General features: G+C 38.7%; 1 protein-coding gene across 1 annotated transcript in view; it reads right to left on the bottom strand.

Annotated features, from left to right (window-relative positions):
• MRC1 (mannose receptor C-type 1) overlaps positions 1–23,410 on the bottom strand; it is a 127,057-nt gene that overhangs the window by 97,855 nt on the left and 5,792 nt on the right. Inside the window, exons 2-4 of the mRNA XM_023735071.1 lie at positions 11,069–11,470; positions 6,231–6,404; positions 1,427–1,591 (exon numbers count right to left, since the gene is read on the bottom strand). Of these exons, the coding sequence (XP_023590839.1) occupies positions 1,427–1,591; positions 6,231–6,404; positions 11,069–11,470 (741 nt within the window). The remainder of the gene's footprint in view (positions 1–1,426; positions 1,592–6,230; positions 6,405–11,068; positions 11,471–23,410) is intronic.

Raw genomic sequence — 23,410 nt, forward strand, 5'->3', positions numbered from 1 at the left:
GGGGGGGGGGACATAAATATTCACATGACAGTCCTCGTTCTCAGCCGTTTCTCCCTCCAATCCATTCTCCACACAGCCTTCAGTCTGCTTTCTTCATAGTGCTTATTTCTAAATTGTTTGTATTCATTAATTTGTTTACTTGTTTATGTCTGTTTTCCCTTAAGCTCCACGTGGACCTTAAGTTCTATGTGGACAGGACCAATCTGTTTGGTGACATTGTATCCCTGGGTCCTAATATAAGCGTCGCGCACAAGTACCAGGTGTCTTGTTGAACAAATGAATGAATTAATCCATAGATGAACAAAAAAATAACGAATAGGACGTATATGTCACTAAGTATAATAAAAGTGATGAGCAAATAAGAGAAATCAAGACGGAAACAGAGAAGATGACTTCATGGAGAAGATGACATTTGAACTGTACAAAATTTTGAGTATTCCAAAAAAGGGAAATTCAGGTAAAACAAATGGCATGAGAAAAGATGTGAAGATGAAAAAGGATGAGACACAGATAAGAAACACAGATGTTTCTTTTGTCAGCACTACAAAATGCAGGAAAGGGGAACAGTAGTGGGTAGACAAATGATAGCCTTTGAATGTCAGACAACTATGTGATAGAAAATGAGAAGCCATTAAGGGTTTCTTGATCATGGTAGTTATAGGAACGGAGATATATTAATCTAGTAGCAGTATCTGGGTGAATTGCAAGGAAGGGATTCTGGAGGCAAAGAATTGCCAATGCTTTTTCTTTCAGATCAATTTCTGGTCCTAATCTCTCTGTTTCCCCAAGTGTGGATTTTAGATGCTAAAACTGATACTCTCTTCCCAAGCAAACATTAGCTCTTTTAATCTCGACAATCCTATAAGACCAGATGTTTAAAAAAAAAAAGAAATTATGGAAAGAATATCAGTAAGATCGGAAAACCAGTAGAGTCTGGGAATTACAGAAATAGGAGGCAAAGAAGAATCAGAGTTTCGAAGCAGCCCTTGACTTGTCCCTGCTTGTGATGACAGATTTCATTTTATCATGTTGAGCTCTATGATGCTGATGGAAGAGCTTTAGCTTCAAGTCAGACCTGGATGGTGAATATTTGACCAGCATGGTACCACTACCCCGTATCCAAGAGCAACGTCACTGATTGATTGTGGCATGTTTTACTCTGAGCCCAGATTAGTCCTCAGAATCCTTCTCAGAACAGGGCTCTAGAGACTGTCACAACCAATAGAACAAAGTTGGCTCATGAGATGAAACCCATTTGCCAAGTGTCATTTCCAGGCTGCAGATTTGTCATACCACCTGCGCCATCTGCTATCGCCTGCCTCTGTCATGATGTCTGTATCCACTTGTGCTGTCTACTTTTAAGTTAAATTATATAAAAATAAAATAACCGTGATTTCATTTACAACTTTGCTTTTCACGTCATTACCTGTCAGGTATGTTTGCTCATGTATCTCTGTGATGCTCAACAGTTCGGCGTTCTGTTGTTGACAGCTCTTCCTTGCCTGGTGCCAAGTTAAAGCAGATTTGGAGTTTATCTGGTAGTAAATGCTAGTCAACGGATCTTTATTCCATAAGCTCGCACTGCCCTCAACTGCAAAAGAAGTCAAATGGAAATTTGCTGCATGCTGCATAGAAAAGACTTTTAGTGAACAATATTTTTCAAACAGTGCTAGCAGCATCATTGCCTGAAGCCTTATAATTTTTTAAACTTATTTTGAAAGTACCTATGAGATTTTCTTCACTCCTGAAATGAAGAGGAGAATTTTCAAAGGATCAACCACATCCAATCCCTTTCATGTCCCTAAGGAAAGAAAAGGAGGCATCATCTCCTTATTTTTCCATTGGGGCACTTGGGATCAGATGAGTTGGGAAGTGAGGCAAATACACCGACCAAGAATAGAACTACCAGCCCAACTGCTAGCAAAAATAAAAGGGAGAAAAGAAAATAAAGGTATTTCTTCTCTTAGAAATTAATCTGTTTTCCGCACATTCTAATTTGGTCTTTTTAGAAACAGAAGGCATTAGAGGGGAGATGCGTGGACTCCTCAAATGGACAGACGTGTACCTGCACCCCACACTGCCACTCACTCCTTGTTTGGCCGTGGTTAAATTATTAACTTTTGGAGCTTTGTTTTCTCATCTCTAGGGTATATTCAATATATAACTCCTGGCACATAATGGATGCTGGCTGTTAGTTTTCCTTCCCTCGAAGTAAAAAATAACTGTTTTAGCTTATTTTTCCTTCGCTATTTCATGAGTCCCAATATACTCCATAAACTTGGATGTACTCTATGAAAGTCCAATACTACAGATAAAAAAACCCAAACCTGTTGCCAACAAGTCGATTTGGACTCATAGAGACCCTATAGGACAGAGTAGAACTGTCCCATAGAGTTCCAAAGAGCGCCTGGTGGATTCAAGCTGCCAACCTTTTGGTTAGCAGCCAATGCTGAACCACTGCGCCACCAGGGCCCCAATACTATAGATAGATAGATATTCACTTACAACTTTTACATATAAGATATTTGGGAAATTAATAAACAATTGAAATATTTCCATATACTTAAATGGTGTTGAGATTTGTCTTTTGTCTTTTTAATAATATAAAATTCTACTTACAAGTCACATGAAGTAATAATCCTTTCATTTCCTTTGTAAGGAAAAGAGAAAGGATTATATAACTTCACAAATTTCTTGAGACATGTTCAGCTTGCTAAGAAATTAGGGTTTCCCATAGGCAGATAGCTTATGCTGTCCTGATTATTAACTCTGTACCTAACTGTGCTTTGTATCTGATGAGGAAGTGATCACAGAAGTTTGTCATCCACACACCACACCCTGTGATATGAAATTGGAGGTCCCATGGTACATGGAGGAAGAAAATTATACTAAAATTTCATTCAGGCAACAACATAGAAATTTCTATGATGTTTTAACTATAATATCATTGCGTACTTATACAAAAAGAAATTGTAATTAGTAATGTTAAACAGGAGCCCTGGTGGCACAGTGGTTAAGAACTATGGCTGCTAACCAAAAGATCGGCAGTTCAAATCCACCAGCTGTTCGCTGGAAACCCTACAGGGCAGTTCTACTCTGTCCTATAGGGTCGCTATGAGTTGGAATCAACTCCATAATGGGTTTTGTTTTGTTTTAATGTTAAACTGGCGCCCTGGTGGCACAGTGGTTAAGAGCTTGGCTGCTAACCAAAAGGTTAGCAGCTCAAATATACCAGCCGCTCCTTGGAAACCCTATTGGGCAGTTCTGCTCCATCCTAAAGGGTCGCTATGAGTGGAAATTGACTCCACAGCAACGGGTTTGGGTTTGGAATGGTAAACTAAATTAAAACGATCTGAAGCCTTATTTATTGTCCAAATGGACTCTTCCCCATGTAAGTAAGAACATGAGATCTTGAATATGAGACTGATCTAGGGTTTATTGGAAGATGGAGAAGTTTTAAACAAATCTTTTTACGTGCTAATAAGGAAGTCTTAGAATTTGGAAGTTTTGTTTATAATATGGTAGAAAATGTGGGCTATAAAAAAAGGCAGAATATTTTCCTACTGAGGGATGGAGGAAACGGATATAAATGACCAAAGAAGGAAATATAATGTCACTCTTCATTAAAGAAAGAGTATTTTGGATCTTAAATCAAGGAATTAAAACATATTTCTCAATGAGTGTATAGATGTGCTGGCTATTCAATGTTTCTCCAAAGAGTTCAAATTTCCACAGTAAGCCAGCCCTACTGATGTTGCAAGCTAAAGTTGCAAGCTATGGAGAATTGAGAGAAAAGGGTCTTTTCCTTTTCCTGTTCTCCTGATACTTGAAAATAAACATCTAAATAGAAGGAAAACATTGCAATAAATAATGCAAAAACAATGAAGAACATATATTAAATGTCACTAGTTCAATTACTGGTACCTCATCTTCCTGTATTGAGCCTGCTAATTTAAGAGTAATTTACAATAAAATGTTCTTTTGAAAGGAACACAAAGCAAGGAAAATGGAATAGATTGGAAAATTGCAAAGCTCTTTTAAAAAGGCATGAATTTATAAAACATGTCTAAAAATTTAATGCATACTGAAATGAAACAATTTTTTACTTTCAACAGTTTCTACTTTTACATTTAACAGGAAAAGTATCAAATTTGGTTTTGAAGACATAACTTAGAGGTGACAAAACTGAAAGAATATTCTACTGAAAATACCAAAAAGACTCCTCCAAAACACATCATCCAAGGTTGTAAGTTTTCTTTGTGATTAATGACTTGACATTTGTCTCCCACATTTCATTCATTAAATCATACAGTCATCCAGCAATGGTTTTGTCAACACCACTTAAATGCAGAATGCTATAGATGGACCTATGACATCCCAACCTTAAAAACTCCATAACAAACAGATTTTGAAAATTCCATTCCTGCAAAAGGAATGAAGCAGAAAGCTATTCTTTAAACACGGGAAAACAGCTTAATTTTTTCAGACAAAGAGACTTCTAATACAGAGTTCAGACATTTATAAACCTTCAAAGGGAATCACTCCTCTAAAGGTTGCTATAAGTGAGGCAAATACATTTACCTCACCCAAGAATGGGAGAGCAGTGCCACTATGAATGAGAAGCCTGCGAGTTTTGGTGGGTATTCACCCAGAATGGAGAAACTGCACACAAGAGAGAGTTACAATAAGAGAGTTACTGGGCTGAGAAATCAAATCTACTTTCAGTGGGGTAATTAACCAAAACCCAAGCCAAACCTGTTGCCGTGGAGTCCATTCCAACTCATGGAGACCCCATCTGTTACAGAGTAGAACTGTGCTCCATAGGGTTTTCAAGGCTGTTACCTTTTGGAGAAAGATGTAGCAATCTGCTCCTATAAAGATTACAGCCTAGAAAATTCTATGGAGCAGTTCTACTTTGTCACATGAGGTTGCTACAAGTTGGAATCAACTCAACAGCACTCAACAATATACAACCTTTTGGAAGCAGATAGCCAGGCCTTCTGAAGGCACTTCCGGGTAAAAGTGGGGATGATTAGGGATTATAAATTAAAAGAGATAAATAGGGACAATCCTTTAATATGACAAACTAAAATATACTTGTAAATTATATTGTCTTATAATTAATGCTTTGGATAATGTGACTATGAGTGATTTGTGGTCCCAAAAGTTAGTTGTAATTACTGCTACTGCAATTCAGGTGACTGCACAACCGCCCCAGGCTGCATCTGATGTTCTTGCCCCACTCAGCCCCTCTGAAAGGCAGCATGAAAGTGTTCTGGGTAATGCCAGAAAGCAGAAGCTACTCTGATATACAAAGTCTGAAGGGGCAGGTGAGAGGTCAGGGGTAAGAAGTCTGGGGGGAAGAAGAGGAAAAGGGAAGTCAGCAGCAGGAGGAGAATGTGGTTGGGTGGGGAAAGTAAAGCAAAGAAGAACCCTTCATTTTTCTCCTGCCTAAGCTCCAGCTCTCCCTCCCAACTCTGATGCCCACCTCCACCCCACACAAAATCTGCTGGACTGTTGCTTCATAGATTCTTAAGTGTGGAAAGAACACCAAGAAATCATCTGTTCTGGCCTCTTCCCACCAATATAATGCAATACCTCTCATTTTGCATTATTGCAACAATACTTGCATTTTTATTGAAAAAAAAAAAAAACCCTTCAAACATATAAATAACCTATGTCCATGGATTCAAAGTTGTGTAAATTAAATTTAAGAAGAGTATCATTACTCTCATTTTCATGGTGAGGAGCCTTTTTCATTACATTGACACAAAATTCAGGAGCCCTCTCGTCTCTTTCTCTTTCTCTCTCTCACTCTTTCCATCAAATCACATGTGTAAGGCATCATTTATATTCTACTGTTGATCTACAGTTTAATAAATCACTTGGGGGATGGGAAATGGCATGCCTACCTCTGGAAATAAGTATCTATTGCATCTTCTACAGTATAGTTTGCCTTAAAATCTTAGACAATAACTGAGAGTAAAAGTGGGAATTGGAGAAAAGAAGAATTTGGTAAAAATAAAGAGATCGTTTGATGCAGACAACGTTGGGATAATGGTCACGCAGTCTAGTCTTGTTGGCACTATTTAAATACACACAAAACGCTTATGGCTGAGAGTCGGAAGATTATGTTCTAGAGGAAAATGCTGTAGATAAATGCAAGGAATTACAACAACATTGCCATGGTAAATGTGCCAATCTTTTCTTGCTAATAAATAGTTACTTACATTTCAATGGACAAAATCCAAATAGTTTGTCTGTGTCATAATCTGTGGTGGTTCCACACCAGAGCCATCCATCTGATCGCCCAGCACTTGTACAATCCGCATACCACTTGTTTTCAAACTTGAAAGGAAATGCACAGGTTGCTCCATTTGCATTGCCCAGAAGTGTAAACATGGCTAAAGAAACATAGTGACTTGCATTTAGAATGTGAATGATGCTTCTGAACATTGACTTTGCAATAAGAAGCACACTGAAAGAAAATCAGTCTTTCTCTTCTGATCACACTCGATGTCCTCACACACAGGGATTTCCGTCCCCCCCACCACCTTTTTTTTCCTTCTTATTGCTCTGTCTTTTCCTCTGTCCCTCTGCTCAGCCTTTTGCTGGGTACATACAGAAGTCTGTACTTAATTCTAGTACCACTTCATTTCTGCTTTCAGATTGTCCTCTTTCCTCTTAAGAGGAAATAGTTGTCAGCTATAATGAAACCGGTTTTGATTTCTGCATTTCCTCCAAAACAGAGAATAGGCCCTTCTTCCTCTTGGTTGGAGTCATAGAATTATTGAATCTCTTGATTGAATTAAAACTGTGCAGCCCAAACATGCATTCAAGATTTAAATCCCTTCAATGACTTCTCGCCAAGCTAGCCTTCACCTAGTCCCTCAACAATGTCTACCAGGAAGGGTAGGGATTTTGGCAGAACTCTATAATCCCATCAAGAAGAGAAACCACTCGAAGCCATCTGATACCATCTACAACCAGTATCTACCTTTTAAAAAACTGTTTTCAAACAGATCTAAATGAGAAAGTCTGGGTTCAACTAAAAAGGAAAATTGAAATAAAGGATTATTGCTGATTACGGTTTGGCTTAAACCAACAGGATTAGAGAAGCTCATATATCCACTGACAACCAAATAACTCCTCTAGCTAAATTCTCCAGTATGTTAAAGGTCTCTGTCTTTGTAGCGATCCCCCACTTTGGGAGATAATAACCCTCTATATTCAAGTATTTGGTCTCTTGCTCACAGTGGTATACAGAATTTGTCCTAAGTAGGAATTCTTTTTTATTAATTATGTTTCATAGATTCTATGCCTTGAAAAATAGATACTTAGTCATGTAAGTAGTAGAAAGTTTGTAAAACATATAGCACAGCACCTAACATATATTAAAAGCACAATAAACATTAGTTCCTTACCCTCTTCACTTTCCCTTTACTCAGCATAGATATCTATCTCTCTTTAAAAGCTAGGTTGTTTTTTTTTTTTTTTGAGATTTTGAGTATTTTAATAAGCCCTGTACTATTTTCAATAGAATCTATAATTGACATCTCAAAGTAAAACTTTCCCTTTCGTTTCTTTATGCTCGAGCAAGTTTGTAAAGAACATTTATATAAAATGTATTTTAACATTTTAATTATTGGTATTAAAGTCGGATACCAAAAGTTAGTAAATTCAATTTCCTAAAGTGTACTACCCTCTTGAAAGAGACATTTTAAAGAATATACGTACTCATATAAGTAGGTCAGTTTTTCAGAGTTCTTGAAACTCCTAATTGTTTCTAAGAATGTATTATTTTGAACAGTTTTAGTGTAAAAAATTTTTGGTACATCACAGCTGAAATTTTTTCTTGGAATAGATAAAAGCCATTGTAATTTGATTAAAAGAATCAAACAAATAATTCTATTATAAATGGCAGTTGTGCTACAAAATCAGGTTTGAAATACTAACCACTATTCATCACATCAGCTGTGCTTTAAGTCTCTCTGTCTCCAGACTTCCCTAAAATTCCATCTAGTTTATTTACTTTTCTTTTTTTTTTATTGCTGTACTTTAAGTGAAAGTTTACAATTCAAGTTAGTCTCTCATACAAAAATTTATACATATGTTGTTATGTGACCCTAATTGCTCTCCGTATACTGTGACAGCACACTCCTCCTTTCCACCCCTGATTTCCCATGTCCTTTCAACCTGCTCCTGACCCTCTCTGCCTTCTCATCTCACCTCTGGACAGGAGCTGCCCATTTAGTTTCATGGATCTACTTGAGCTAAGAAGCAGACTCTTCACGAGTATCATTTTATGTCCCAAAGTCCAGCCTCATCTTTACTGAAGAGGTGGCCTCTGGAATGGTTTTAGTGCTGGGTTGACAGAGAGTCCAGGGGCCATGCTTTCTGAGGTTCCTCCAGTTTCAGTCAGACCGTTAAGTCTGGTCTTTTCACTAGAATTTGAATTCTGCACCCCACTTTTCTCCTGCTCCAACAGCTACTCTCTGTTGTGTTCCCTGTCAGGGCAGTCGTTGGTGGTAGCAGGGCACTATCTAGTTCTTCTGGTCTCAGGCTGTTGCAGTCTCTGGTTTATGTGGCCCTTTCTGTCTCTTGGGCTAATACTTTCCTTGTGACTTTGATGTTCTTCACTCTCCTTTACTCCAGGTGGGCTGGGACCAATTGATGCATCTTAGATGGCCACACACTAAAAGCTAGGTTTATTTTTAACCTCAAAATTATACTGTTAATTTTTGTCAGCTAGCTATTAATGAATTTTAAATGCTATTCTATATTTAGTTCCACTAAGTTACAGGGTTGACTCTTCCAAATCATATTTTGTATAAGGAACAAGCTGAATTCAGAAGTAATTGTGATACTCTTAATTACTGGAACACCTGTTCCTTCATATGAAGAAAACTCATTCAGACCACCTCAGGGATAGTTGCGCTGGTTATTGAGGCAGCCAAGCAATTTTTAGTCCTGGGTTTATAGATGCCATTCGGAAATAGCCTTTTCAGAACGAGCTCAGTTTATTTACAATTATTGAACCATACTATACACCAGGTACTAATGAGGGTAGAAAAATAACTGAGCCCCTCCCTCCCAGCCACCTAACTGTAGTCAGCTTACTCTTTCTCTTGTGATCCTAACTTCCAGGCAACACTTAGAGCCTTCTGTGTCTAAAATTCTGGTTCTGTTTCTCTAAATAATCTCTGGCCTCAGCCAGTTTTCTTCCCCAAGTTTTCTTTAGAGAGAAGAGACTCTGATACACACCCTCTGAATTGTCTTTAGTTCTGATGTTTGTTCCATTTAATGGATTCCAAGACCACTCTGAGGGGCTAGACCCTCTGGCAGGAATATCTTAAGTATTGGGAGATATTAGGGAATACCCAAAGGGTAGTCAATGGACCATCTGCATCAGGATCAACCAAATCTTCATAAAAATAGTTTAATAGGTTTCTGGGCCCTTCCCCAGACACGCTAATTCAGAATATGGGTGGGAGGGAGAGCTTGGGATCTTCATTTTCAACAAGTTTTCTAGGTGATTCTAATGCGTGTTAAAGTTTGAGACTCACTATCCTATGTATATTCTTCTCAAAGCAAACAGAAGAACAGAAGTGGGATGGGATACTGTACAGTATTTTAAAATAAAATATGGTGCTACATGTCTTAGAATTAATCTTTGTCATATCAAATTCCTCAATTAGGACTATTGCCCCAGCTGTGGAATTCAACTCAGTCAAGTTTGCTTCACCCTGTCCTGCCCTATAATTTTCTATCAAAGTGCTCCTTGAAGGCTGTGTTACTTAGGTTGTCCCTCATATGACTTCTAAACCTACATTATGTTCAATAAATGCCGGGGATAAATTATTTCTGCACCCTCCTTCTAACCCTACTTCAACTCTGACTCTCCCCTCCTCCTTACATGGAAGGAAAATGGAAAGCTGACAGATTATCTCCTTATAAAGAACTGAATTCCTATGCTCTGTCTTAGCTGCGATAAACTAGGTTAGCTAATCTGAGCAGTCCTGGTAACACAGTAATTGTGCAAACAGATAATCTCTTGTCCCAAAAGGCAATGTCTTCTCTGACCTTGAGGTTGTTCTAGATAACACTTCACAGTAACCAAGTATCTAATCCTATAATGTGGTTATAAAATCATCACACTCAAGAGATTCAGCCTTTGTAAAAGGCTTCAAGTTCTTTTCTCTTTTTCTGTACAGCCAACAGAGAATGAGATTTGGCCAAGAAAATTGGGCCAAGAGGGGACTAAATATTCTGGTTTTATTTAAACTTGAAGGATCCTAGGAACCAATTGCATATAAAACGACTTTTTTTTTAAATTGTGGTAAGTATATATATAACAGAACATTTGCCATTTCAACTTTTTTTTTCCATGTACAAGTCAGTGACATTAATTACATTCATGATATTGTGCAATTGATTTTGGGAGGAGGGGGCAATGGTACTACAGTTTTCTAAGACAACTAACTAAATAGGCCACATTTTAATTTATAAGCTAATTCCCCACCTTTTTTAATCTTCTGATTATTATAGTCTCTAAATACCCATATGGTGACAAAACAAATCAGTAACATTTAGAAACTCAAATTATCAAAGAATTTGCCAAGATTTCATTTAGGGCAATCTGAATTTGTAAATAATGTTGTTATCATTTCTCCTGGGATAACTTAAACTAAAGGAAAAGAATATTTGACTAAATTCATTTATTACTTACGACCTTATCATGTCAAAAGGCAGGCTTTGGGTCAAAGACTACAGTGAAAATTACTTTCTAAAAATCATAATCCATGAATAAACAAAAAAAATCTAGGCAAAGTGAAAAGAAATAACTTGCCGTTGATTATAAATAGCTAAGGTATCATTCAGGACTTTTTACCACCTTTATTCACCATTATGTTCTCATAGAACACAAAAGAGTTCTTGACACAAAGAAGATGGTCAATTAATATTTCTAGTACAGACTAAACAAGAACATGCTTACATTCTTGAACTAGATTCCAACTAAGAAAATGAGAAAAATTCGACATAAAGGTAAAAAACCCAAGATTCTTACCTTCATAACCTCTAGAGCATAAATCATCTGTGGTTCCATAGATCTTCCATCTGCTCCATAAACCCGATCCCTTGTATAGCATAATATTCTTTTCTTGTCTGTTGCCATAGTTAAAAAATAAATCTTCTCCCTTGATTCCAAAAAGTGTCTCATTTCTGCACTCCCATTTCTGAAATTCACTCTTGGAGTCACAGGCATATAGAGTAATAGCAACCCAATCGGTTTTGGATGGGACCCCCAAGCATAATTTAAATGCAACACTCATAACCTGGGAATCAGACACCCATCGGAATTTCTGTGATTCATTGTCCGGGTTGCAAACTGCAGTTTGAACTGCACTGGGGCTCAGTGCTTCCACACAACGCTTGTGATCTTCATTATATATTAAAAATTGTCTAGTGTCTGTTTAAAAAAAAAGAAGAAAGAAAGCAGGCTTAAGTGGGTACATGTGACAAAGACAATTTTATGTCTTAAGTTCCCAACCTTCCCATTTCCCTGAAAACTTATGATCACAGGAAAAGAGGTGAAGGAGACTCTGCCGGGGCCAGCTCAGGCCCTTTTGGGGACCCCTCACGCTGGAGAGAGGAACTGATTGAGGGTGCCTGCCTTGGGGAGGATGTGTGGCTGTTGGCAATTGGCTGAAATCTTCCAGATGCCCTAGTTAATTATGATGAGCCCTGGTGGCACAGTGGTTAAGCATTTGGCTGCTAACCAAAAGGTTGGCCGTTCAAATCCACCAGTCACTCCTTGGAAACCCTAAGAGGCAGTTCTACTCTGTCCTATATGGTCGCTATGAGTCGGAATCAACTGGAAGGTGACAGGTTTGGTTTTTGTTTTTGGTATGAGTTGGCCTGTAATGTGCACATGAATTATAGTGGAGTAAATGTAAAAGGTAGATAGCAGAGAAAGAGATAACATCAATCTGAAAAGAGAAAACTTAGGTAATACAAATACACTAAGGTATAAAATTAAATGCGTGTAGATCCTGGAAGGGAATTTTGAAATCTGACTCATCCCTACCCTCTTTTGAGATATATGAAACTTATGTATAACTACTCAATTATAGCACCTTTTTTTTTTTCAATTTAAAAATAATTTTATTTATGTAATTTTGTCTTCATTGTATGTTCTGCAAATTTTTGAACTAAGTGCTTTCTGGGTAGCCCCCGTCTGAGTAACTAGTTTTTTGTTTGTTTTGTTTTCTCTTCTAACAATAGGTAACTTAGAGATCTGGAATCTAGAGATAAATTAGTATCTGTTACATAATTTTAACTTCCATTTCATTGGCATATTCAGTCTAACATTTGTATAACAAAAAGATACAAAAATGTACTTACAATTTAATAATTTGTGGTTTGCAGTAAATTTAAGTTTTTAGATAATTTAAGTTAAAACTTCAAGAATAACTTTAAAAATAACAAATTGTACAATACTTTCGATTCGGGACTGGTGACTTAAGAAAATGTCCATGTGTGGCTTTTGCTTACATAGTATAGAGTTGTTAGCTAGAAAAGCCTGGCTTCCTGCTGTAAATAAAAGGACCTGGTCAACATTTTTTTTGTTTTTAATAAAATTGAGTTCATGTAAAAGTTTTTCTTTTTTAAGAATAGACAAATTAAAGGAACTGACTCTGATCTCTTTTTAAATTTGTGACATAAATATAGATTAGACACATCTTATCCTAAATTCCTTTTAGTTCTGTGGTTCTTTCAAAATGAGCTGGTAGTATTGCAGGTTTTTTAGGGTCTGAATAAATGACCTTGCTATTTTTAATCAAATCACCCCAGTGCAATGTAATAAGGTAATAATAGGATCACTAGCAGAGACCTTCACCATTCACAAACCGCATTCTATTTACTGTTCTCAACACCCCTGTGAAGTTAGCTCCCCTTACACTCTGCAATCAGTTTTAAGACCATCACCTTAGGACTTATAATGAATCTTTGCTTCAAAGGATCATTTTCTGCTAATGCTCTCTTGTTTCTGCTCTTGTCCCACACTTGTTAGAAATCTGCTGCCTTTATTCTGTGTTCCTAACTCTGGGCTACACAGAACCTCTGCCTGGGTTCCTCAGCAGAATTACTCATTTGTGCTGGTTTGCTTTCTCGGAGTCAGACCTCAGTAATACCTGGATTCAGAATACCTGCTTTTGCTGACTTCTCTGGAGTTGACATCTGTCAGTTGAATATATAATACATAACTGAATCTTCTCCTGTCTAGCTGAACTTCTGCCCAGTTGGTCTCATTTTGTTGCTGCCATGTTCTAGTGTGATAAAATGAATCACCTTCTGTACTGATGATAAAATTAAAATTTTAATAATATGGTGCATAGCTCATAATAAAACACAGGAAATAGAAAAATAAAGACAACTTTTAAAAACAGTTCCTATGATAATTTACCACACGTAAATATAAATTTAGGCCCTTCTAATCTAAAAAGGTAATGAACTGTGAATATTTACACATGTAAAACAAAATAGTCCAGATATATATATCTGGAAACTCAGCTATACTGACCTTTACATTTAAAGTAATTTACTTTTGCTATTTTGCCAATTGTTTTCATATCTAGACTTAACCTCCACTTTTCAGATAGCTTTGCTCAGTAACATCTCATCATTAATAATACATATGTCTTCTACCTCAGACTTCAGCCATTTTGATTTTGTTTTTGTTGTTAATTTAGTGACTTAGGAGACCCCATGTGTAACAGAGTAAAACTGCTCCATAGGATTTTCTTGGCTGTAATCTTTATGAAAGCATGTTACTAGGCTTGTTTTTTTTACATGGTGCCACTGGGTGGGTTCGAACCACCAACCTTTCGGTTACCAGCTAAGCACAAGCTGTTTGTACCACCCAGGGACCTTAAACTTCAGCATTTTGATTGTACTGGTCAAGCTAACAAATTCAGTCAAGTAATCAGTTGGTGACTAGCCATTTAAAATAAGGTGCTTGAAAGTCTTCATACGTGAACAGTGTTCCTTGTTCAGAGCTTCTTACTCTTATGGACTTCTATGTGCTTAATTTTGATTTGTGGTTCCATCTTAATTTTATTCTAAATATAATGATACTTAACAAGTAAACATGGTCTCTGGGTGGTACAAACAGTTTGTGTTCAACTACTAACTTAAAAGCTGGTGGTTTGAACTGACCCAGAAGCACCATGGAAGAAAGGCCTGGCAATCTGCTTCTGTAAAGATTGCAGCCAAGAAAACCCCATGGGGCAGTTCTACTCTGTAACGGAGTCACCATGAGTCGGAATTGACTTGATGGCAGTGGGTTTTGGTAATAAGGACATCCAGTCTTCTCACTCTCATTGATCACACCCCCACCCACCCAGATCCATTAAGCCCAAAATCCTAGCAATCATTCTGGATTCCCAGCTTTCACTCACTCTCCGGTAAGCTCATTGGCATCGAGTTGATTCCAACTCATAGTGACCCTATAGGAGAGGGTAGAACTGCCCCATAGGGTTTCCAAAGCTGAAATCTTTACGGAAGAAAAGACTGCCACATTTTTCTTTCTCTTGGGGAGTGGCTGGTGGGTTCAAACTGCCAACCTTTTGGTCAGCAGCTGAGTGCTTAACCACTGCGCCACCAGGGCTCTTTTTCCAGGACAATAGCCTTTCCAGGACCATAGAAGGAGCTATTGGCTCCACCCAAAGATATACCCTAACCCACCGTGTCTCTTCATGTCCACTGCAACCACCATAGGCCATAACACATTGGTCTTGATTTAGAACAGCTGCAGTCACCTCCTGACTAGTCTCCCTGACCCCCTACAGCCCATTCTTCCCAGAGAGGCCAAACTGATCTTTGAAAAAAGTAAATTAGAGAATGTCATTCCTCTACTTAAAGCCCTTCAAGAGTGCACCATTGCACGCAGAAAAAACCAAAACAAAACCTGGCTTCCAAATCACACCTCACTAAACAGGGCATGATCCAGCTCCAGCGACCCCTGCCCTGTCTCCTACTACAATCACATGGCCTTTCAGTTCCTCAGCTACTCCAAGTTCATCCACTTTAGTAACTTCATACTTTGAGTTCCCTCTTCTTTGGATGCTCATTAGAGAGTTCACCATCCTAACTATTTTTACTCTTTTATTTTCTATATAGTATTCATAACCATCTTAAAATATGTCCTTTTATGTTTGTTTTCTTAAGTTTCGTCTGTCTCCCTCTACTGGGATGTAAACCCCATGAGAAAAAGGACTTTATCTTTCTTATTCATTAAGGAGTCCCTGGATGGCTAAGTTCTCGGCTATTAACCAAAAGTTTAGAGTTTGGAATCCACCCAGAGGCATCTCAGAGGAAAAGCCTGGCGATCTACTTCCAAAAGATAGCCATTGAAAGCCCTATGGAGCACAGTTCTGTTCTGACACACATGGAGTCACTAAGAGTCAGAGCTGACTCAACATCCATTGGTTTTTTTGTTGTTGGTTGTTAATTGCGTTCTTTCTTTTTGGAGTCTAATAGGCTCTCAACAAATATTAATTGAATGACTGGAAGAATATTTACTAAGTCTGAAGCATAGTCCTAGTAACCAAGAGAAACTGTTTTATTTAATAATTGATTAATGGTTAAGGATTGATTTAATATTAGTTTTTCCCTTAAAATCTTATTTTTACTGAAGAGCAATTTATAAATGCTTGGACTTATGAAAGGAGTGCTTGGAAACAAAAAGCTTCTGTTTCAATACACCCTTATCTATTCTTGTTTCCTTTATTTGTCTTTTGGCTTCTAACACATTAGGAAGCCGTGTAAGTCTGATATTGCCTTTGGCAGACAATGTGAGGAAATGTAAAAGTATCGCTCGATGGTGATACATTTAGACATTATGCTTCTCCCCCAGTTGTCAACAGGTTAGTTTTGCTTTCATGATGATCTCTGTGAAAGGTCCCTGATCTACAATGTCAGGCTTCTTCCTTTGAAAGCGTATTCCAAGACCTTGACCAAGAGGCAGCTGGTGGCAGTTCTGCCGCAATTAACCACAATTTTACACATTTTTAAACATTCCATCTTTTGTCTATACAAATTATGTTATTGTAATAAAAATACTGCAAAGCCGAACAAGTGAGGACGGTAGGATAGCTACATTCGTCTGCAACTGCATTTATAGGATCTAATACATGAGCTTTCTTTCTTCCTTTTAATACCTACACATCAGAAATTTATTTATAAAATTGGAAGAGCCTCCATCCATCTTAAGTTGATTTTGTCAATTTTGCGTGTATTTTTCAACAAATATTTGGCAAATATTTGGCAGTGCCAGGCACTGCACTATTCGGTGACAAACCAGAGAGACCAGCTAGCTCTCTGCCCCCACTGAGCATGCACTCTGCTATGGTTAATTCAAGGGCTACATCTCAAAGGTCAGGAGCCCCTGAGGGTGAAAATGGTTAATGCCCTTGGTTGCTAACAGCAAGTTTTGTGGGTCGAGTCCACCTAGAGGCACCTTGGTGATCTACTTCCAAAACATCAGCTATCGAAAACCCTATGGAGCACAGTCTATTCTGACATATGTTGGTCGCCATGAGTCTGAATTGACTCAATGGCAATTGGTTGGTTTCGGTTAATGTCAAGGGTCAAAATACATTTAGGGAGGAAGCAATAGGTTTCAACCCAATACCTCAGGTTAAAAATAACTGAAGACTAACTATCCAATAAGGAGCCCTGGTGGTGCAATGGTTAAGTGCTCAGCTGCTAACCAAAAGGTTGGCGGTTCCAATGTACCCAGAGGCTCTGCAGGAGAAAGACCTGGAGATCTGCTTCCTTAAAGATCACGTTAAAAAAAACCCTGTGGGGCAGTTCTACTCTGTCACATGAGGTCTCTATGAGACGGTATTGATTCAACGGCACCTGGCAACAACTATCCAATATCATTGGTGTGAATTTTCTTTTAAGCATGTTTTAGTATTTTTTAATTATTTATTCCATAACATTGAGCAACTAATTAAATTTCCAAGTCTACTAACAAAGAATATTAGGCTATTAACAGTGATTAGTTAGAAATGTAAATATTATGTACTATAATATACATTTTTAGACTTTTCCCACTATCAATAAATAAAATGCTGGCATTAAAACATAAAAGAAAATAAAAACTTCTGGAAGACAGTGAAGCTCAATAAGAGGAAGATAAATGAGTATTCTGTAGCAGATACTGCCAGAACCCCACTTTTATCTCCTTGGCCTTTGTAATATCAGTGCATGCCAGCCTTACTTCCAAATGCTAGGACCACATCACTTGGCCTGGGGGCTTTTTTCTGGCTATCAGAGCCCACTATGCCTACACACTGTGCAAATTAGAAGGGCCCAAGAATTAATACACCTAGGAGCATTCTTCCACCAATGACTGATGGGAATTGATATTTAAAGACGTTGCAGCTTGCGTGGGATGACTCTGGGGCATGTAGTACACATTATCTCCTAGGGCTTCCCAGGAGGATTGAGTTCCAGTTGCCCACAGTGACCTCTGGCTTGTTACCATGTCCTTTATTTACTCCTTCTCTTCCTATCTCACTTCCCCACTCCCCTACCAGTGTTTCCTGGAACCACTTCCCACAAATACTACTTGCACCCAATCTTTGTTATAGGCCTGCTTCTTGGAGAGCTCAAACTAAGAAATATGTCCAATAGCCTCAGTAAACGGATGTAAAGTCTACATGTTTTCCCCCAAAGAACTGAAATTAATTAAGAAAACAAATGATCACAGTATTAGGGTTAGCAATATTGAACAATAGAAAAACTTTATTTTGAACTTTAATTACTCATTTGTTCATCAGATAGTTAGACTACTAATTTAAGTCACTGCACTTGGCCATTTGGGGAGGTACAAACATGAGTCCAATAAGGAGAAAATAGAGGTCATAAGTAAGACTCTCTGGCAACTTCCTGCCATACTTAAGACCCGTCCCTGCATCGCTCACTTCCATCTCAGCAGGAGAGGACTCCCTCCTGCTTCACCCATGCCCCAGACCCATTCCTTCCTGCCACTTCAGAGGCCCCTCTCCACTGGCTGCCCTTTCTTCTCACTCTTACATCTTTAACAGCAGAATGCCAGTCTCTTCTCCAACTTTGAAAAAAACAAACAAAACCTGAGGGTGAGAAGTTAACACTACACTCCTCTTTCTTCTTCCACTTATAACCATGCTAACAAATTAATTCATCTTTGTGTATTGTGTCAACCTAATCATGACAACACCAGAGCTCTCGCATTTGGTTAACAGCCAGACTCCACTGCTCACTGGCTGTGTGAACTTGGTGACGTTTCTTAACTAGTCTGTGCTTCCATTTCCACATCTGTAAAATGAGAGGAGAATGACAAGACCTGCTCGTTGCTGTGAGAACTAAATGTGATTCTCTAAATAAAGCGCTTAGCACAGTTCTTGACACATAGAAATTGCTTGGCGCGTGTTAGTTATTACTGTCATTAACGTGAGAGCATCAGCCTGAAGACAGTGTAAAATGGTTCAGAACAGAATGAAATTAGGCAGAATGGAAAGCTGTTGCCACAGCCCAGAGAAAGGGCCAGAGGGCCAGAGAAAATGGAGACCTCAGAGTTTCCGAGCTCAGGAGGCAAAGTGGTGAGGTGGAGAGAGGTATATTTTTTGGAGGCAGCAGATTTGCTATCAAATCCTGGCTCCACCATTTACTAGCTGTGTTTCCTTAAACTAATCATTCTGGCCTCAATTTTCTCATCTGTAAAAAACGGGCATAACAATGGTAGCTGATAGAGCTGCTGTGAAGTTCTAATTGAGGTAATGTGCATAAACCAAAAACCTGTTGCCATCGAGTTGATTCCAACTCAGAGTGAATCTACGGGACAGAGCAGAACTGCCCCACAGGGTTTCCAAGGAGCAGCTGGTAGATTCAAACTGCTGACATTTTGGTTAACAGCCAAGCTCTTAACCACTGCGCCACCAGGGCTCCAATTTATGTAAAGCACTCAGCATTTCATGTGGCATGTAGAAACCCCTCAATAAATGTTAATTTGCCTCGGAGTCAGAAGACCTTGGAGTCAAGCATTAGCTCTGGTCCTTACTGGCTAGCTAACTTCTGCAAACCACTTAATCTTCTAAGCCTCAGATTTCTCAACTAGTAGAAGAAACGTAGTAACCCCTGCCCATCTAAGTCATAGGGTTGTTGTGAAAATTTAATATGATTAAGGATCTGAAAGCACTCTGTGATCTTAACTTGGTCTATAATTGGGAAATATTTGCCTTAGAATGAGTTATTTTTTTTTTCTTTTTCAATTTCAATTTATTTTCGAAAGAGCACTTGCCTCCTTGCCTCCTTCCACTCCACTTCTGTTCCCCCTATTTTCTCCTGGCTTCCTCTGCAGACCAGCCTAACCATATTATCTTTGTCATTCAACAATGACTGATTGTAGCCAAGAGCAAGATGATACTGCTGTTCTTATTTTGACGCCAGATTTACACCCTCTCTGCTACCCAGATACACACTGTTTCAAAAGCTACTTTCCTTATGGGCAACTCCTCTTCACGTGGCTTCCTTTTGTACAACTCTTCATGCGGTTTCTGAGACCTCACAGTTTTCCTGCAGCCACTCATGATTCCACTCAGAGGAGTAGGTCAGAGGATGTGAGAGCTGAAGGACGCCTGTGATCTCCAGTTTCTTTTTGAAGACAACTGTTTTCTTCTTTAACTGGGGATGAGAACTTTTGACTCTTCAAAGTTCACAGTTTAACCAGTGATGACTCTTCCTACCCAGAAATTAGTTCCAACACCCTCAGAAAGCACCAAAATGCCATGCAGCCAAGCAATGATCTTCTTATCTCTATCCACAATAGTCTGCATACACAAACCTCCACCTCTGAGTTATAGAAAAATCAGATGCAATTTGGAAGAATAACAAGAAAAACAGACAAATATAAAAGCAATTAAAAAAAGAAAGATGGCAAAAACTTCAGAAAAGTACATCTTAAATCTGGTATCTAAAACAAGTCATAGGCATAAAGGAAGAAATAAGAAACTAGAAATAAAGAAAAATAGAAATATTATAAGGAAATTTCATGAGAATTAAAACTAATAAGGAAATAGCAGTGGTAGATTTAAGAATATTAAATCAATCATTTGTTCAACAAAAGTGCATCACTTCCATTTAATAGGAAGAATTCTCCACTGGGAGTTCGGAGTCTTGAGTATTAAATAGGGTGTGTTGCTAACTGTGAGACCTTGGAAAACTCACTTAACCTGGCATAATCTCAATTTTCCTACCTGTATAACAAGGAGTTTGGATGCAGCACTACAGACTGAATTTCCTTTTTTTCCCCCTCTTCTTCAGAATGAAAGTTCCAGAATACTACATGGACTTACTGAAGCCATCACTTAGCCCTACTTGAGAGACATAGAAGGGTAGATGCAGAGGGAGGGGTCTATTGTCCAAGAAAAAGGATTTAATCAGGCTTTTTGTGCTTTAAGGGTTAAAAGGAAAAGCTGCAGGCTGCTGGAGATACGCCTTCTCAGAGAAGAAGATGTACTTTCTCTGGGACACTGTCCTGAACCACAGCTCCTGGGACATCCCTGGGGGTGGCTATGGATGGGGCTCAAAAAGCTGGTTTCAAAAGCAGTAATGTAGGAGCTGAGGCAAAGGACACATCTGGCCTCCCTCAAAGATACACAGGAATCAGAATCATGTACAAAATGGGAAGCATTTTTATAGGTGGAAATGTGGATGGTATATTCTAGGCAGAAGGAATGGAATCAGCAAATACAGACTCAAGAAAAGTGTATAAAATATTAACAGAACAAGAGCAATTTTACAAGAAGGGTGGATTCTCATGGGGGAGCTGTTGTTGTTGCGAGTCAATTTGGACTCATAGCGACCCCATGTGACAGAGTAAGGGTTTTCTAGGCTGTAATCTTTATGGAAGCAGATCGCCTGGTCTTTCTCCTGCAACAGTAGGAGATAAAGTTGGAAAGATAAGGCGAAAGCCAGATTAAGAGTTTGAATGTCGAATGTTGGGAGTCACATCTCTGCTCGGTGGGTAGGCAGTGGGCAACCTTAAAGGTTTGCAGACTTGAGTTCTGATATTGCCACAAAAGAAAAGGTGCATTTCAGTTTAATAACAGAAAAAGCACAAGGATGCATTATAAAGCATCAAAAATTGTGTTACGGTAGGAAAGTCTCATTAGTTACTAATATAATACAAAATACCTTCCAAAAACCAGAATACCTGTATTGCAGCTGTGACTGGAGTCATTAGCAACCTTAGTGGCAGCAGGATTTTCTCCCCAGCATCCATTTTGCTCTTACCCATGGTATAGAGTAGATGCATAGACGGGGTATAGTTCACTCACCTCAGCTCAAGAGGCAGACTCTTTTTGGACTAAACCAATGAAAGAAGGGAGAACAGGAAGGGGTTATCGCCTTGCACAAAGTAGCCATTTAATAAACAGGTGTCAACTTGATCTAAAGATTAGAAGGCAGACTCCACTGGTCTGATGCTAGGTCTTGGGGAAAGACTGAAGCTATTTTAGGCCAGGCCCTTTACATACACTTTCCAATCCTCATAAAAACCATTCAAATAAGTTTTTCAGAGAGGTTAATTACTTGTTCAAAGTCACACAGTTAAATAATTTATTCACTTACATTAGCGATTTGCATCTAAGTCTGACACCCCTCAGGGCAAGAAACCACATGTGTTTTGATTACTAATGTATCCAAAATGCCTACAAAAGTGCCAATCACATAGCAGATGCTCTGTAAATATACATTGGGGAGAAAGGAATGAATAAATGAATGGGACACTAGCCCCTCCCTTTGCATCCTAGCAATTTCTAGAAATGGATTCTTGGAACTACAGCAAGGCAAGCCCCCTTCTCACTCTTCCTTCCTCCAGGTATTTCCAGGGTCTCAGTTCACACACAAAAAAAAAATTGTCTTCTTTCTGGTGCATAAAATTCTTGACTCTGGAAAGTAAAAACTAGAGGGAAAAAAACTTAAATGTTCTCTAAGGGTATGCTTCTACTGAAGTTCATTTACACTTAAGTGTATAGGGTTCATCAAAAAGCTTTAAAAACTGATGTTATGATTTCTGAAAGCAGAAGGACTCTAGACTCCAGAAGAGAGTGGCTCCAGAAAGGGCAGTGGATGCTGAAGAAAAAATTTGCAGACTTCACCATTTGGCTAACAGCCCTTCAACTTACAGGAACTGTTGGGGGTTGGAAAGGGTGTGTCCGTGTCCTCTGCCCTGGGAGCTGAGCACATACAACACTCAGCAAGATTATTGTGACAAGTGCAAACCCTGATTTGCATGATTTATATGCATATTATAATAAGATAATAAGGCATAATAAGGTAATATCTCAATTAAGTTCCCAAAAGTTTTGTTAATTGAGATATTATTCATTCAATGAGCATTTATTGAGCACTTCTGTTTTTCAAAGGAGCCCTGGTGGTGCAAAGGTTCAGCACTTAGCTGCTAACCAAAAGGTTGGTGGTTTGAACCCACCAGTGGCTCCACAGGAGAAAAGACCTAGTGATCTGCTCGTATAAAGACTACAGCCTAGGAAACCCTATGGGGGCATTTTCACTCTGTAGGGTCACTATAAGTCAGAGTTGCTCAAAGGCAAGCAACAACAACAACATTTTTGTGCCTTTACACACCCAGATCAAAACACAGCCAAATATCAATCACATTCTCGGTTCAAGTTCCTCTACCTCTCACATTGCACCCTTAAAGCACCATCTACGAATCATTAACACAGCCTTAGAATTTCAGGAACAAGGACACCCAGATGGAATACACACTTCTGAGCAACAGTCTTCAGAAAATGCTTCAAGTATGCCACTTTGAGAATAGGCAACAAAAGATGGCCAGCCCAGCACAGTCCATTGGGACTTTAGCTGAAACATTTTCAGAAGGCTAAAAATACACGTTTTTATATCACAGAACTTCCTTTTTTTTAAATTGTACTTTAGATGAAGGTTTACAGAATAAATAGTTTCTCATTAAACAGTTAGTACACTATTGTTTTATGACCATGGTTAACAACCCCATGACATGTCAACACTGTCCCTTCTCAACCTTGGATTCCCTATTACCAGCTATCCTGTCTCCTCCTGCCTTCTAGTTCTTGTTCCTGGACTGTTGTGCCCCATTAGTCTCACTTTGTTTTATGAGGCTGTCTAATCTTTGGCTGAATGGTGAACCTTGGGAGTGACTTCATTATTGAGCTAAAAGGGTGTCGGGGAGCCATACTCTTGGGGTTTCTCCAGTCTCTGTCAGGCCAGTAAGTCTGTTCTTTTTTTGCGAATTAGAATTTGTTCTACATTTTTCTCCAGCTCTGTCTAGGACCCTCTGTTGTGATCCCTGTCA

Source organism: Trichechus manatus, unplaced genomic scaffold (genome assembly GCF_000243295.1).
Source record: "Trichechus manatus latirostris isolate Lorelei unplaced genomic scaffold, TriManLat1.0 scaffold00075, whole genome shotgun sequence".
Classification (NCBI taxonomy): domain Eukaryota; kingdom Metazoa; phylum Chordata; class Mammalia; order Sirenia; family Trichechidae; genus Trichechus; species Trichechus manatus.